General features: G+C 35.6%; 1 protein-coding gene across 3 annotated transcripts in view; it reads left to right on the top strand.

Annotated features, from left to right (window-relative positions):
• LOC123518854 (probable low-specificity L-threonine aldolase 2) overlaps positions 1-17,688 on the top strand; it is a 39,418-nt gene that overhangs the window by 684 nt on the left and 21,046 nt on the right. For all 3 annotated transcript variants that reach the window (XM_045279902.1, XM_045279901.1, XM_045279903.1), the window contains exons 2-7: positions 3,320-3,434; positions 3,616-3,733; positions 6,810-6,893; positions 7,103-7,191; positions 7,680-7,859; positions 15,103-15,296. In XM_045279902.1, the coding sequence (XP_045135837.1) occupies positions 3,320-3,434; positions 3,616-3,733; positions 6,810-6,893; positions 7,103-7,191; positions 7,680-7,859; positions 15,103-15,296 (780 nt within the window). The remainder of the gene's footprint in view (positions 1-3,319; positions 3,435-3,615; positions 3,734-6,809; positions 6,894-7,102; positions 7,192-7,679; positions 7,860-15,102; positions 15,297-17,688) is intronic.

The following is a 17,688-nucleotide window of genomic DNA, read 5'->3' as shown; positions in this document are numbered from 1 at the left end:
ATACAAAGCGAGATTGACGATACTGAATTTGCATTCCTTAGAGAGTCGTAGGTTAAGAGAAAACCTGACATAAGTGGTAAAGGGGACATGAGCAAAGTTCTTGGGATCAACAGCTAGGATAGAACTAGAAATAATGGGTTCAAGCTTGATAAATTTAGGTTTAAGGATAAAATGGGAAGGAACTAGTTCTCTAACAGTAGTTGATGAATGGAATAGACTCAGTAATCATGTTAGTGATGAATCAACAGGGTTAAAAGAAGATTAGAAATATTTGTGGATGAGGATGATATGTGGGCTTAGGTAGTTTTGTTCACACAAGGACTGGCACATGCAAGCCTGACAGCCTCTTGCAGTTTCCTTAATTTTCTTGTAGTTTCACCCAATACACCACATGTAACTACACACATTTTCACGGTCTGGATCACACTTCTACGAGCATTTCTAACCCTACTTTACCCTATCAGACATGAATAATAACGCTGCAGTAGGTCGGGGAATGTGCTATGTCTGCGGCGTGCTCTCGGAAATGAGCAGTACACTGACTTGCATATGTTTGTAGCTGGGATTTGTGGGGTAACTGCTGAATAGGATTATTATTGTGTCTATAGTTCTTTTGTCTTAACACCACGAGCTGTGCCAATGGTAATTCGCTATATGTATTCATAGGCAGGGCACAGTTGGGCAGACAGGTGGACAGAGACATGTGTGCACAGTTCAGCCATGGCCACCATTGACTTGAGATGTAAAGGTTGCGAATTTGATTACTGGGAAATCATCGTTCCTGCTGTCTCCATGGAGGACAGTGAACCTAACGACACTTGAGTAGAGGATGACCCACAGCCAGGACCTTCATCCTCTCATTAGGGTATTGTGAGTTATGAATTTATACTGGAGGGACATTGGTAGAGATGGCATATTGTGTGAAGCTATATAAGAGGACCAGGTCCTAGCACAGGGGTGTCGGAGTCGAGGGTGGGGGGTGAGCAGCTCTAAAGCTATGATATGTAAGGTTAGGTTTATGTTAGGGTTAGGGGATACATCCCCCCCAGTTAGAATACGTTAGGTTAGGTTTGTTAGCGTTCGGTTAGTGTCCTAGAGGCGGGGGTGCGAGGGGACGCAGCCCCCAAGGCTAGAATACGTTAGGTTAGGTTTATATTAGGGTTAGGTTAGTGTTCTAGTGAAGGGGTGGTGCGGGGGATGGGGGTCGTAGCCCACCCCCAACTAGATTACGTTAGGTTAAGTTTATGTTAGAGTTAGGTTAGTCTCCTATAGGGGGAAGGTTATGTTATGTAAAATTTCCCTACACTGAAGGATTTAAGGAAAATTCCATAGATTTATGGAAATTTCCGTAGATTTAGGGGAATTCTTCAAACAGGAAAATTTCCTTAGATAAAAAGAAAATTAACTGATATATATATATATATATATATATATATATATATATATATATATATATATATATATATATATATATATATATATGCCTCCTCCCATCAAAACCCCCCTAAAGGCCCCCAAGCTTGTTGGAGGGGTTGGGGGGTGATGGTAGAGATAGGGGATATTGGTTGAAACTGCAAATTTACCAATTTCTGTTAATAAAGAAGTTAACACAGTGCAAAACAGCAATGTAGTGGTAGTGCATTTTTGAATGAGAAGCTGTAGAATGTCAGTTTACTGATGGTGACTTCAATCTATAAGAGAACATTGCCTCTTTCAGTGATCCATGTAATCCTTTCTTGAAGATGCACTCATGACATTATTTGGTAGTGCACTCCAGTGGTCAATACATCTCACACTGAAGAACCTATGTGTACATTCTGTGAGGGTGTGTGGTTTGGCTACCTTACATCTGTGACCTCTGATGGTAGTGACAGGAGAGACAGGAAATAAATCAGATGGTATAATGTGTGATACAGAGAAAATTATTTAAACACAGTGGAAATAAACCCTTTAATGATCAACAACATGGCTTTTGATCAGGAAGATTATGTCTAATTCAAGTCCTGAATATTTTGAGAATTTAGGGAATCTCATGAATGGAGGTGATGGTGATAACATCTACTGCAGGATAAATGTTACCAGTAGTAGCTCATGTATTTTATTGCCACCTCTCCAGGACAAGCAAGTTTGGGTGGAGAAGTAAGGCTATATGATAGAAGAGATAAAAAAAAAAAGACTGATGAAAAATCAAAAAGACAAAATGCCATAGAATGGGAAATTTCTTGACTAATGTAACCCAATCTATGTAAGGGCTTCATCCTCCTTGGACACCCACTTAAGGACACTAATCCAACATAAAATCTTATACAAGATATGTTTAAGATACAAGTGACTCAGTTTACACAATTTCTTTTATAAAAATTAAGTTTGACACATTTTTAAATATATTAGAGTAATTGAATTTATTGTGCTTTTTTTACTTGAACACAGTCCAGCCCAAACATATATATATATATATATATATATATATATATATATATATATATATATATATATATATATATATATATATATATATATATATATATATATATATATATATATATATATATATATATATATATATATACATATAAATCTTCTATATTGCTATTGTTTTAGCATTTAGTGAGGATTGGTGTCCCTCAGGAATCATTGTTGTCTAGTCAGTTAGGGTTTTGCCTGAAAATCTCTGCATCCTAAAGGCAAGCTACTGATATACAACATTACAGACTAGATATTATTGTTATTGTATAACTGTATGCTATAATTAAATGTTTCAAATGTTATTCCTCATCTGTGCAAATCACTTGGCTACCCAGTGCCATCAGAAATAACTGAACTATTTGTTGATAACCTCAGAAAGTATTTGCAGGTATCATTTCGATGATCCGAGTCTTGCTGTGGATTTGTCATCCTGTCAGAAACTACAAAGATATCTGAAGTTGTTCTTTTATATGAACTGAAACTAAATGTTTACTTGAGATTTGTTGTGGATGTATTAGTTAGAATGATGTGAGTTTTATTCATAGACACCATCAATGGAAAACTTATTGACAATGAGGATTTAGATGTAATAGTGATTCTTCTCTTATGCATTCTATAGCTTTATTGAACATATTGTGAACAAAGCGAGAGCATTGTCTCAAAATGTTTTTAAATGTAAATCTTGCTGTCCAGCTATGATGATACAATGTTTTATCTTAAGAATTTATATTTATAAGATATTATTTTTGAGGGAAAAGCAATAATTTAAAACCTTGAAATATATGTACTTGGATGAGTAGACAAGCAATTTTTTGCAAACTTACCCTAGTTTGATCATATTTCACTTTGGCAGAATGGTTAGACTTAGCCAAGGTTTGATGAGATGGTGGAGCCACAAGTCACCCCATTTGAGGATGTACCACCAGTGGTCACCACCCCCTCTCACATCCTCTCAGGAGGAGGTCAAGGTATTTGTCATAGTAATTCATTTCTGTTTATGTTTTATTGTCATCGAGCTATGTATTATTAACAGTAGTTGTTTAATTGTTATTAAACAATGAGCTGAACTTAATATTTTGTATGTTTTAGTTGATATGTCATCTTGATGCATCTTATATATTTTGAAGTATGTTCATCTGTTTATTGCAGCACCATATTGTAGATTTACGCTCTGATACAGTAACAAAGCCCACTGATGGAATGAAGAAAGCCATGATGGAAGCTCTTCTAGGAGATGATGTTTACCGAGAGGATCCTACAGTTTCAGGTACAGACCATTCTGATCATTATAAATGAAATAATCTATTATCATTGAAAGAAATAATTTTGGCATTACGTATACTAATTTTTAATCATTTATATCTCAGATAAGAGATTCTCTGAGACTCTGATCTCTCCCTGTTTCCTGATATTAATACAGTATGACTTTAGTAAAAAGGCCTCGTTGTTTCCTAATATAAACACTCTTTCATTACTTGATGAAATCCTTTCCCTCGAATATGTTACCTTAAACTATCTGCCCATATTCCAAGGGTCATTCTCCAACTAGGACTCAACTTCAAAGACAAATGTTTATTCCTCTTCACTTTGGTTCTCATCCTTTGAATATAATCATGTACTTCAGTGTATTTCTTTTCATCCACTCCACAACACTATAGCACCATTTGCACATTTTGTGCCACATTCATTTTACACTAAGTATCAATCATTATTGATATTTGCATTTGATAATATCCATTGCAGTGTATGTAGTTGTAATTGAAAATTGGCCCAAATGAAGATAATACAAATTGGGCAATAAGCTGAACTAGACTTTGTTAAACTTTGGAAACCAACAGATATCCTCATTAAATAATGCTCATATGCAGTAATCTATATCATAACACAGAATATCATGTGTGATAATTTGTAAGATAAAACAGTAATTAATGCTGTACCCACTGCAGAATGTGGTCTGAACTCCCTCTTACTTAACCTGATAATTTCTTGTACATACTAATGGTAGGGGAACCAAGAAAGTTAAAGAATAATAGTAGTAAAAGGTATAGAAAAATGCAAAAACCATCTCATGGCATCATTAGGCATAGTATTTCACTGAGCACTCATGGTAATTCGTTACCCACATTTAAACACCCATTTGAAAGCCATTGCTCACACTCAGTCACTCAGTCAAACCCATTGTAGGTGGGAAGTGATTGTAGAAAATATTCATTAAAAAAACAAAGAAATTTTACAGGGAACATTTTTTTTTTTTTTTTTTATGGTACTGTATGGAAGTCGGGCTAAACTTTAGTAACTAATGATATTTTCATTTGAGTATACTTCAAAAGGGAATAGGCCAAGCAAACCTTCACATCTTGCATCAACGTAAGAATAAAGATGTCGGTGAGGGACACTGCATGTGGGATTGTAGGCCTTGTATATACTGTAAATAGAAATTACTTCTATTATTGTGTTATTATTATTATTATTATTATTATCCTCATTATATTATTATTATTATTATTATTATTATTATTATTATTATTATTATTGTTACTGTTATTATTATTATTACTATGGATATTGAAACTTTAGATCACAATAATTTGTAATTAATGTACTGACTGCAAACCATAATATTACAGAATATATCTGACAAGCAGCACTAATGACTTAAAGAAAAAAATTAGGGTATATGATGAAAATAGTCATAAGACAATCCATTCCATATTTTAGTAAGATAGGCAATAGAATATCTACAGTGTTGGCTATTGCAAAATGGAGTAGCACATTGACTATGCCTTTTTAAAGCATTTGTCATTGTTCTGCATGGAATAATTTCCGTTATCAACACACCACCACTGCCTGCAGTGTTTCTTCTCTATTGCACACACTGTAAATTAAACCAATTACATTATTCAGATTGTATCTCATGATCATCCAGTCATAACAGTCTTGCATTGAATAGAATTTCAATCTACACCTTTTTGTGTATTGCATATGCTCAAGCATTTTGACATTTTCTTTTGTCTTCATTATTTATTGCCTGTTTTGTTTACATTCCCTCTGAATCCTCACTATTCTCAATTATTAATATTCTCAATTATTCTTATTATCGTGTGAACTTTTCTTGGTTTTCAACACTGCGGTGGAACTTTGATTACCGAATGCCTCCCTTTTAGAACAAATTGGTTCTCAAACAAAATCTTGAACTCATAATTGTTTTGTTTGCTGTACCATAACAAGTAACAAAAGTTGCAGTTTATTACTAATATCCAGTGTCTATGAATATTTGCTTCATTTTTATATACTATTTATAGTAGACCAGGATGTAAGACAGTAATTCAGTCTTTGAATAAATAAGTTAAATGTGTTCCTTTTGAAGAGCTTTGATGTACACAAACAGTTTTCGGTGCTCAGCCACCAGTGGCTCTGTCAATGACCACCCAGCACCATCACTACGGCACATAACGCATTTTTCTAGTAGCTTTCCCAACCAGCAAGATGTCTAAGTGTTATGATTATTTTCATAGTTTGCAGTAAGTGAGTTGCTCCTCTCTGTCATTAGATCAGTGACAAAAAATAATGTCTTAAAGGTCTAAACAGTATATTCTGATGAATTAATTGTTTTACTAAGATCATTCAATGCATCCTTTCTGGGTAAATAATTCTGAGGTGATGATGATGTGAAACATCTTTCATAATCCACTAAGACAGGGTGGAAGGGTGTCTGGGAACAGATTAAATCATTTTATGTTGATTCCTATATAGAAATTAACTTTGGTTTTCAAACGCTTTGTAATTTGATTGGCATTCAGGAACTAATGTGTTCAAGAGCTGAGGTTCCAGTATATACATCACTAATCACTTGTAATCAGTACCAGATTAACAGTTTTCAGAGCTGTGTGGTCCCAAAGTTTCTTCATATTGCAAGTACTATATAATTTTGATAAAGAAGGAACTCATTAATGACCTCTGATGTTCATGTAAATTTACTGCAAACTCCTTGTCTTGGGTAATATCTTTTATGGGTAACTGAAAATTACTGTGATAGTGAAACTTATAGAAGACTCAGGATTTATGAATTTCTTTGAAATTAAGTGCTGTTTTATAATCATTCTCTACATGTTTGAAGTTATCCATAGAATAAAAGAAAATTCCTTTTCCCAGTCTCAGAAATATTACAAGTCTTTATGAATGAATGTGTACTTTTCAGAACAAACTGTCAATATCTTTTTAGATGATTTGTCAATGGTGTATTGATATCTATTTGTGTTTTAGTTCTATCTTTGATAAACATTTTTCATACTGCTTAAACCATGCCATGCAGTGTTTTGAGGTGTATGATGTGGCCTCCTCAGAGCTGGAGAACAGGATGATTCACCTCACTGGCAAAGAAGCAGCTCTCTTCGTACCGTCAGGAACTATGGGCAACCTTATCTCATGTAAGAATTTTTTAACAACAAAGTATAGTCATGTGTTTCCCAAATAATTTTATTACATACTTTTCAAGTTAAATGTATTTGAAATTGATTATCAATTCTTGCATGTAACATTCATGTTACTGATATTTTTATTTGCTGTTAGATAAAGATAATTGTTTAGGAGCATGTCATACCATGGGGTAGTGAGTAGGTCACCATGTGTATTACAGTACTGGCACACTGTGAGCACCGAGGATCAGAGGTTCTACTTGGTGACTTGGCACATATATTCCTGTATGAGCAGGCTGGCATGGCTCAGGTCAGCACTGCCATCCTTTACTGTCACATCTTATTCTCTTCATTGTTGCGATTGCAATAATTTAATTTCATATCACTAATCATTTCATGGTTTGCTGTTACTTCTTATTTTAAGATGAAGTCCAGAGCTATGTTACCCTGAGAATATGGTAGATTTTAAAATAAACATATTGTTTTGTATGATAAGAAATTCTTAAAAAAGTTTTGCAAGTCCTTGTAGCATCTTTACAGCTTTAAGGAAAGCTGTATTTTTCTTTCTCAGCTTATTTTACCCTTCCATTATTTAGTTTGTACTAGTAAAGAATATCAGTGTTTCATTTGAAACTGGTATTTTTTTAATCTACGAATATGTATTGCAAAATCATGATGGTTTATAACACTATATGTATAGGGGTATACAATCTAACTGATATTTATATTATGAATAGTGAGTATGCATTATAATTATTTATATTCTTGCATCATCTCTGTTCTCTTGTACTGTTTCAGCTTGGTGGTATACAACCTCACATTATTCCAACATCTCATGAAGGCACCTTTGATGCTAAAGAGGTTGTGCGTCGCTTGAGGGATGAAGATGTTCACTGTCCTAGAACAACTCTTATCTGTTTGGAAAACACCCATAACAAATGTGGTGGTAAAGTTCTGCCACTTTCATGGATTGATGAGGTAAGTAGGTTGATAGCGTACTACACACATATCTTGGTGCTACTATGGACTGATAGGGGGAACATTGGTCTAGTACAGATGAATGTCTGTAGGTAGTGACACCATGTTTAGATTGTGTTAGGAGTGGCTATCAATAATTGCATTATGATATACTTAGGAATAAATACAATGTACAGGTATTCCTTGATATACAGTTAACTGTTATATTTCACATTTATGATATTTGTTCCTTACTATTCTGGATCTGCTACATGATTGGTTACGTTTCGTTTTTCAATATCCTGGGTACGCATTTATTTGCTCTACACACAAGTATGGTTCACTTATAACCTATTCAGTTTTAAACAGTTTTTCATTAGAACTGAACTATTTTTAGACTGAGGGAAATCCCACTTAATCATAATTTTTTTTCTTTTCTCATATAAAATATAAACTAAATAATGGTGTTGATTGAGGAAATACCCAGACATTGGTAGTTGACACACTGGCTGGAGCCTCACCAGTTGCCAGTCCAAATACTTTATATCTATTATTTATTCTGTTTACTGAATTTCGGATATAACAACCCTGTTAAGGCTATTCAACACTTGCAAATTATGGTATATTTCAAAATTATTAAATGTTTGTTTTATTTTACAAGTACTCGAGGCCTTAAGAAAAATGCATGAAAGCTTTCTCATACACAGTCAATCACACATTTGAGAGATGAATTGTGGCTGTGTGACAGCCAGTCAGTGAGTGAGTAAGTGATGTTGAAAAGACCAGACTGTTAATAGCTTTTGATCTATATAAGGGAACAGCAAAAGTTTCACCAAAATCTCTTAAAGGAGGATGACCAAGACTCAGTAAGGAAAGCCTGAAGATCATCAGCAGCCTTGATGGCAACATCTGTTGCTTCACTATCTTAAATGACTTGATACCTCCCTCAACTTTTTCTTCATTAACTTCTGCATGGTCTTGGATTTAATTATTAATCTGTAGAATACCACCACTCCTTTATTAAATCTCATGTTTTCCTCACCGAAACACAGCTGTCCGAGGGAACTGCCAGTAGCACCTTCTCTGTTCCCTCCTACTTTCTCTATCTCATTTTCATTCTGAAGCTGGATGCTTCGTCTATGTGCACAATGACTTACCTTGCTCTTTTACCCATGCTCTTGAATCTTTCGAGGTTTCCACCATCTGGCTTCGACTCAACAGTCACTCTCTAACTAAAATTATCTGTGCTGTCTATCTCTCCCCTAACTCCTCTGACTAAAGTAAATTCTTTGACTATTAAACTTCCAAGCTAGAGCACATTCTGCCCCTCTATCCTTTTGTGGAGATCTCCATCCTTGGAGATTTCAGTGTTCAGCTCCAAGTTTGGCTTTCTTGTCCCTTCACTGACTATCCTGGTGAACTAGCCTTCAACTTTGCTATCCTCCATGACCTAGAGCAACTGGTGCAACACCCTACTTGTATTCCTGACTGTCTTGGAGGTACGCCCAACATTCTTGATTTTTTTCTTACCTCTAATCCTTCTACTTATGTGTTTCCCATTTTCTCCATTGAGCTCCTCTGATCACAATCTCATTTCTGTATCTTGTCCTATTTCTCCAATCCCTCCTCATGATCCCCTAAAGTGGAGGTGCCTCTGGCATTTTTCCTCTGCCAGTTGGGGGAACCTGAGTAGGCATTATGCTGATTTTCCATGGAATGATTACTGTTTCCGTGTCAGAGACCCATCTCTGTGTGCTGAACGCATAACAGAGGTGATAGTGTGTGGCATGGAGGCATACATTCCTCACTCCTTTTTTCAACTTAAACCTTCTAAACCTCGATTAAACACTACCTGTTCTGGAATGATAAAGAGGTTGCCCATAAAGGGTACTTGAGCCTCCCATCACTTGAATCTCATGCACTTTATATATATATATATATATATATATATATATATATATATATATATATATATATATATATATATATATATATATATATACAGGCAACCCCCGTTTAACGAAGGGGTTACGTTCCTAAAAAACACTTCGTTAAGCGAAACTTCGTTAAGCGAACCGATTATAACAAGTTTAACCCCTGATTTGAACTTCCATTGAGAGTAAACAAAGCAAGAGTGTATCATAGTACAGTAAAAGGTTTAATGAAAGTAAAAATTATGAAGTTAAACATTTAGGTAGTTTAATTTAAGTCATTATAATGTACACTAATGTATGTATGTACGTAACTTTATAATGTTGATGATCTTAACTTTATGAAGGGAGGGAGAGTGAAACGGGAAATACACTAACCGGCAACCTATGGAATGTAAACAAAGTGCGCATCATGGTACCACATACAAAACTTATGTACCACATTTCCACAAGGCTTTCCATTTTATCTATTGTAGAGTCACGAGTTCTGGTGGTTCTTTTAGCTTGCAAGGAAGATGAGGTCTCACTAGCCTTCTTAATAGAGTCTCTTGACTTGAAAATAGTAGACAGTAGATGGAGTCAAGCCATGGTGGGAAGCAATGTTATTAGTTTTCTGGCCTTTCTCTTGTCTGTGAATAATACCCAGCTTCACTTCGAGAGTAAGACACTTCCTGGTCTTCTTAGGAACGTTAGGCCACATTGCAGGGCGTTTTGGTGGTAAGTTGAACTAAGGAAGATGAGCTGCTGGTGACGCTGTTATGTTCTGACTGGTGCGTGTGATCTTGATCTTGATCTTGATGCTACAGGTTACACAGAATTTCTTCTGAGTCAGACCTTTGTATCGGCAGAGCCTGTGTTGTCCACGAGAGGCTTGATCTTGATCTTTATTCTACAGGTGTCTCAGGATTTCTCCTGAGGCAGGCCTTAGTACCAGCAGCTCCTGATGTATTCAAAAGCCTGTCAGCTTGCATGATACAGTGGGGCTTTCAAATTTGGAAAAAAAAATTACCTGGATAAAACTTCGTTAAAGCGAGTTTGGTGTTCGTTAAACGAGCAGATGGTAGTAAAATGAAACCTTCGTTATAGCGAAATTTCGTTGTGTGAACCTTCGTTAAACGGGGTTGCCTGTATATATATATATATATATATATATATATATATATATATATATATATATATATATATATATATATATATATATATATATATATATATATATATATATATATATATATATATATATATATATATATATATATATATATATATATATATATATATATATATATATATATATATATATAGGTTCCACAATGAAGGTTCACTACAATGAAGGTTTCATTTACTACCATCTGCTCGTTTAACGAACACCAAACTCACTTTAACGAAGTTTTATCCAGGTAATTTTTTCCAAGTTTGAAAGCACTGCTGTATCACGCAAGCCAACAAGCTTTTGAATACACCAGCGCCTCTCATGGACAACACGCGCACCACTCACTCCCCCTGTTCAAAACAATAACAGCGTCAGCAGCAGCTCGTCTTCCCTCGCTCAACTTACCACTAAAACACCCTGCAATGTCACCTGGTGTTGCTAAGAAGACCAGGAAGTCTCTTACTCTCAAAGTGAAGCTGGATATTATTCACAAACACGAGAGAGGAGAAAACTAATAGCATCGCTCGCCACCGTCTTGACTTCATCTACTGTCTCAACTATTTTCAATTCAGCAGACTCTATTAAGAAGGCTGGTGAGACCATATCTTCCTTGCAAGCTAAAAGAACCACCTGAACTTGTGACTCTACAATGGATAAAATGGAAAGCCTTGTGGAAATGTGGTAGATAAGTTTTGTATGTGATACTTTGTTTACATTCCACAGGTTGCCGGTTAGTGTCTTTCTCATTTCACTCTCCCTCCCTTCATAGATTTAAGATCATCAACATTATAAAGTTACGTACATACAAACATTAGTGTACATTATAATGACTTTAATTAAACTGCCTAAATGTTTAACTTCATAATTTTTACTTTCATTAAACCTTTCACTGTACTATGATGCACTCACTTTGTTTACTCTCAAAAAAAAAAAAAAATGGCTTCCATCAAGGGCGCTCTACTGGTGATCTGGCTTTCCTTACTGAGTCTTGGTCATCCTCTTTTAGAGATTTCAGTGAAACTTTTACTGTTGCATTAGACATATCAAAAGTTTTTGATAGAGTCTGGCACAAAGCTTTGATTTCCAAGCTGCCCTCTTATGGTTTCTATCCTTCTCTCTGCAATTTTATCTCAAGTTTCCTTTCCAACCATTCTATTACAGCCGTGGTAGACGGCCACTGTTCTCCTAAATCTATTAACAGTGGTATTCCTCAGGGCTCTATCCTTTCACCCATTTTTTATTATTCATTAATGATCTTAATCCCTTTGCGCCGGATGTTAGAAAAGCCCGCCTGTATGATATACGGGCGGTAGTGCCGAGCTGGAAACTTGTGCAAGCTTGTCATACTTGTCGTCTTTGTGTATTATGCTGCTATTTTTTAGTCACTATGTCGCCTTCGAAGAGGAAAGTGGATGCTTCTCTCTTCGGAGAAAAAGAGAGAGAGAGAGAGAGAGAATGACATTTGCTAATATTAGACATAAGCGGGACGCATGTAGCTTATCTTTCGAGAGGAAGAAGGGAGGAGGAAGGAGAGGAGACGAAGGGAGGAGAGAGAAAGAGAGAGAAAGTGACATTTGCTAATATTTTAGACACAAGCAGGACGCATGTAGCTTATCTTTCGAGAGGAAGAGAGGGAGGGAGGGAAGGGAGAGGGAGACGAAGGGAGGAGAGAGAGAGAGAGAGAGAGAGAGAGAGAGAGAGAGAGAGAGAGAGATGGGAACAGTCTATGCTATTGGGTAATTTTAGACACAAGGTGGGACACATGTAGCTTATCTTTTGTGATTGGTGGAGACAAGGATGGTGGGAGGAGCACTAGGATTTCAAGGACAGCATACGGCGTGTGTAGTTGGTATCCGACACACTATACGGGACAACTGAACTGAAGAAAGCTCAGAAAAGAAATATGACGTCTATGTAGGCGTCACCGTATTTGCTACTGGGGCTTCATGACGCCCACATAGGCGTCACCGTAGTGAAAGGGTTAACCAAACTTTTTGCCCTATCCACTCCTATGCTGATGATACCACCCTACACCTTCCCACGTCTTTTCAGAGATGACCAACCCTTCAGGAAGTCAACAAATTATGCAAGGAAGCCACAGAATGCCTGACTTCTGATCTTTCTAAGATTTTTGATTGGGGCAGAGGAACTGAGTTTTTGAGGCATTGAACACTAATACCTTATTAGTGTTCAATGCCTCAAAAACTCAGTTCCTCCATATATCAACTCGACGCAACCTTCCAGACAACTATCATCTCTTCTTCAGTGACACTCAGCTGTCCCCATCTTCTACACTGAATATCCTTTGTCTGTCCTTTACTCATAATCAAAAGAAGGAACTTCACATCTCATCTCTTGCTAAAACAGCTTCTATGAAGTTAGGCATTCTGAGGCATCTCCACCATTTTTGCTCATCCCTCAAAATGCTAACTCTGTAAAAGGGCCTTATCCTCCCATGTATGGAGTACTCTTTGCATTTTTGGGGTTCCATTCACACAGTTTTATTAGATAAGGTGAAATCAAAAGTTTTTCGTCTCAACTCTCATCCTCTGACTGACTGTCTTCAGCCTCTTTCTCACCTCTGAAATGTTGCATTTCTTTCTATCTTTTATTGCTATTTTCATGCCAACTGCTCTAATGATCAGCTAACTGCATGCCTCTCCTCCTCCTGCAGCCTTGCTTTCTTCTTCTTCTCATCCCTATTCTGTCCTGTCCAACTCTCTAATACAAGAGTTAACCAGTACTCTCAATCATTCATACCTTCCTTTGGTAAACTCTAGTGTTCCCTGTCTGCTTCTGTATTTCTATCTTCCTATGACTTGACTTATTTTAAGAGGGAGGTCTCAAGACATTTATCCCTGACTTTTGGATAACTCTTAATAACTGGCAATCCAGTGGACCTTTTTTTTTTCTTTTTTCCCTTTCCCAGTCTCCCCACTTGCATAAAAAAAAAAAAATAGTTTTCATCAAGGCCACTCTACTGGGTTTACTTTATTGAGTCTTAGTCATCCTCTTTTAGAGATTTTGGCAAAACTTTGGTGTTGCGTTAGATATATGAAAAGCTTTTTGATAGAGTCTGGCACACAGCTTTGATGTTCAAACTACCCTCCTATGGCTTCTATCCTTCTCTTGGCAACTTTATATCAAGTTTTTTCTCTGACTGTTCTATTCCTGCTGTGGTAGATGGCCACAGTTCTTCTAAACCTACTAAAAGTGTGTGTTTCTCTGGAATCTGTTCTGTCACCCACTTTGCTCCTATCGTCCATCATTAATCTAAAACTGAATTTCATTTCCTATTCATTCATGCACTGATGATAACACCCTGCACTTTTCTACATCTTTCCATAGATAACTAACCCTTCGAGGAGTAAACAGATTGCACAGGGAAACCATAGAATGCTTGTCTTCAGATCTAAAATTTCTGATTGGGGTAGAGCAAATGTAGTATTTTTCTTTGCCTCAAAAATTTAACTCCTCCATCTATCATCTTGGCACAAGATTCCAGACAATTATTTCCCTCTTCTTCAGTGATGCTCAACTGTCCCTGTATTCTACACTGAATATCCTTGGTCTGTTCTTTACTTATAATCTAAACTGGAAACTTCACATCTCATTTCTTGCTAACTTCTATAAAATTAATCATTCCGAGTTGTCTTTCTGAGTTTTTCTCACCCCACCTAATTGCTAACTTTATACAAGAAACTTATTCGTCCATGTATTGAGAATGCTTCATGTGTGATTGGGCACCATTAATGAATAATAGAAAGAGAGTGGGTGACAGGACAGAACTCTGAGGAACACCACTATTAATGGATAGAGGAGAACAGTGGCCGTCTACCACAGCTGCAATAGAACGGTTGGAAAGAAAGCTTAAGATAAAGTTGCAGAGAAAAGGATAGAAACTATAGGAGGACAGATTTGAAATAAAAGCTTTATATATTTAATGTAACTGCAAAAGTTTCACTGAAATCTCTGAAAGAGGATGACCAAGACTTGGCAAGAAAACCTAACCAAAGAGTAGAGCAGCCTTGATGGAAGCCATACTTGTAATCACATAGAAGATTGTTAAGTGACAGATGTTTGAGAATCTTCCTAATGAGAGTAGTATTTAAAAATTTTAGACAAGCAACAAGCTTTAACATAATATGTAACAAATATTTAATTTTCATATCCTGGACAGGTAGGTGAAGTGGCAAAACTACTAGGGCTGCCAGTACACATGGATGGTGCACGGCTTATGAATGCATCAGTTGCCAGTGGAGAGAGTGCTAGCCGTATCCTTGAAGCCTGTGACACTGCCTCTATCTGTTTCAGTAAGGGCCTTGGGACTCCAGTTGGCTCTGTCATTGTAGGACCAGAGCCCTTCATGTACAAGTAAGTCAGGAGTTCAGATTTGAACTTACACAGGGCATCCTTTATATAAAAGACATTTATGGAATTATGTCCACCTTGGAACTCACAATCCATTGTACTAGTATACTCTATTTCCAGGTGTTTGTTTGTTAAGGAAAAAACTGAAAAACTATTCAGAATATCTGATCCAAGTAATGTCAGGGGGATAATATGTGAATTTTTAAAAGCTGAAATTAGTTTTCTTGAACATTATATTTAAATAATTGAAGACATCAGAGTAAACTATAATTTATTTTGAATATGAGAGTGCTATACATATTTTGGACATGTGGGGTAGAGGCATTTGAAGACTGGCAAAATGGAGTGCATTTAGGAAGGGCACAAATGTGTACTGTATGTGTGGATGTGTTTTCATAGATGTATTCACCAAGTTGCAATTCACAGGGCCTGAGCTACATTTGTATGATTCTGTCTCCATATCTACATACACATGTCTAATTTTTCCTTTTTAGTCCATTTCAAATGGACTACTCTTTGTGCTGTTTAAACATCTTCCCATCATGAAGTTATATGGTTGTCCCATTCTACTTTTATTATTTCTTCTCTCTTTTATTAGAAATTTATCTGTCAATTTTATTAACCAATGTGTGTGTGTGTGTGTGTGTGTGTGTGTGTGTGTGTGTGTGTGTGTGTGTGTGTGTGTGTGTGTGTCTGTGTGTGTGTGGCATGAGTTCAATCATGTAATTTTCTGCCTTATATATTTTTTTCCACATTTTGTTTGAATTTATGTGCACTTTACACTATCACCCTTTTCCTTAGCTTTTTTCAATTTTTTTTTATAGAGGACACTTTGCTTTTAGATTTTATTATTATTATTATTATTATTATTATTATTATTATTATTATTATTATCATTATTATTATTATTATTATTATTATTATTATTATTATTGTTGGTGTTGTTATTGTTGTTATTGTTGTTGTTATTATTATTATTATTATTATTATTATTATTATTATTCAATTTATCTTTATTTTTGTCACTAATATCCAGCTTTTTTTATTTATGATAGTGAAAATATATTTGTTTATATCTTAATATGTGCATTTACTTAAATGTACTTTTTTTTTTTTATTTGTAGTATACATCTGAATTAAGTAATACTGCTGTATTTTTTTGCTTGGTTTATTCATATATTCCTTTTTTCCTCCATCTCTTATAGTTCATTTTAAGAATAAAAGCAATATACATTATTCAAGCATCATAATTGTGTTAATTTTTCTTTTATGCTGTGCATCCATGCAATCAAAATTCTCTTCTGTAGTCAATATCCCATCCATAATCATATATGTACACTTAAGCTGTTTTCTATTTTTAGAATTCAAAATTGTATTAATGCCTTATCTTTTAATTTGTTTTTGCTTGTGTATACTCATACTACCACCTGTCACTATGTTACACATCATGTTTGATTATGCTGGCATTTTAATCTTAAATGTTATCCACACTATCACAAAACTCATCTTATTAATTGTAAGTTATGCATATCATCACTCCGTCAGACATGAAACTTGCTTCTTTACTTCTTCCCTCAAAGCTTTCATCCAATCCTGTCCAAGTAGCCCTATTAACCACACCTTCCCATCTACTACACTAACTTATTTTTTTCTTCCAAATAGTCATTGACTACTGAAAAAAAAACTAGATCATATTAATTTGTAAAGCATTTACTCTTTCTTTCATCTTTTAAACACATTTTGCATTGAAGTACTATTTAGCCATCATTGATTTGTTTATCTTTCAATACAGCCTCTGCTGTAATTTCCCTGTTTCAATATTTTACCTTCTGTCACATGAAATAAATGCCCAATGCATTGCAAAAACAGGGTTTATGATTGGAAGAAAAAACAGGTATTTCTTGTTTTGTGTAATCTGTGTGTTCCTACAGGCATCGTGCAAACTGAAATCATACAAAAAACTATTTTCCCCATAAGAAACAATGGATATTAGGAGGATGGGGTTTTGGTCTTAAACACTTTTTTTTTTTTTTTTTTTTTCCCAATGAAAAACACATTTATTTGACTGATAAAGTGAACATGTTCTAAAAATATATCATTCTAAACCTATATTTAACACTAAGGTGTAAATAAAGTTCAAATAAAGCACCCATTAACACTTAACATGATACTCCCTCACTTCTCGCAGTCCCTCACAATCAATCGCCATATTCGGCTCTACTGGCTGTGACTCTAAACACACAAGACAGCAGTAAACAATGAACTGGGAGTGGGAGTGGCCGCTTATTGGCAAGCAACAGAACTACACATCTGGCGCACTGTTTGAAATGCGGTTGGGGCAAATTGTATTTTAGCAAATAGATCAGATCACACAATTTGAATTAATTATAATAAT

Source organism: Portunus trituberculatus, chromosome 44 (genome assembly GCF_017591435.1).
Source record: "Portunus trituberculatus isolate SZX2019 chromosome 44, ASM1759143v1, whole genome shotgun sequence".
Lineage (NCBI taxonomy): Eukaryota > Metazoa > Arthropoda > Malacostraca > Decapoda > Portunidae > Portunus > Portunus trituberculatus.
Note: the sequence above shows the minus strand (reverse complement) of the source record. Positions and strands in the feature narration are given on the sequence as shown.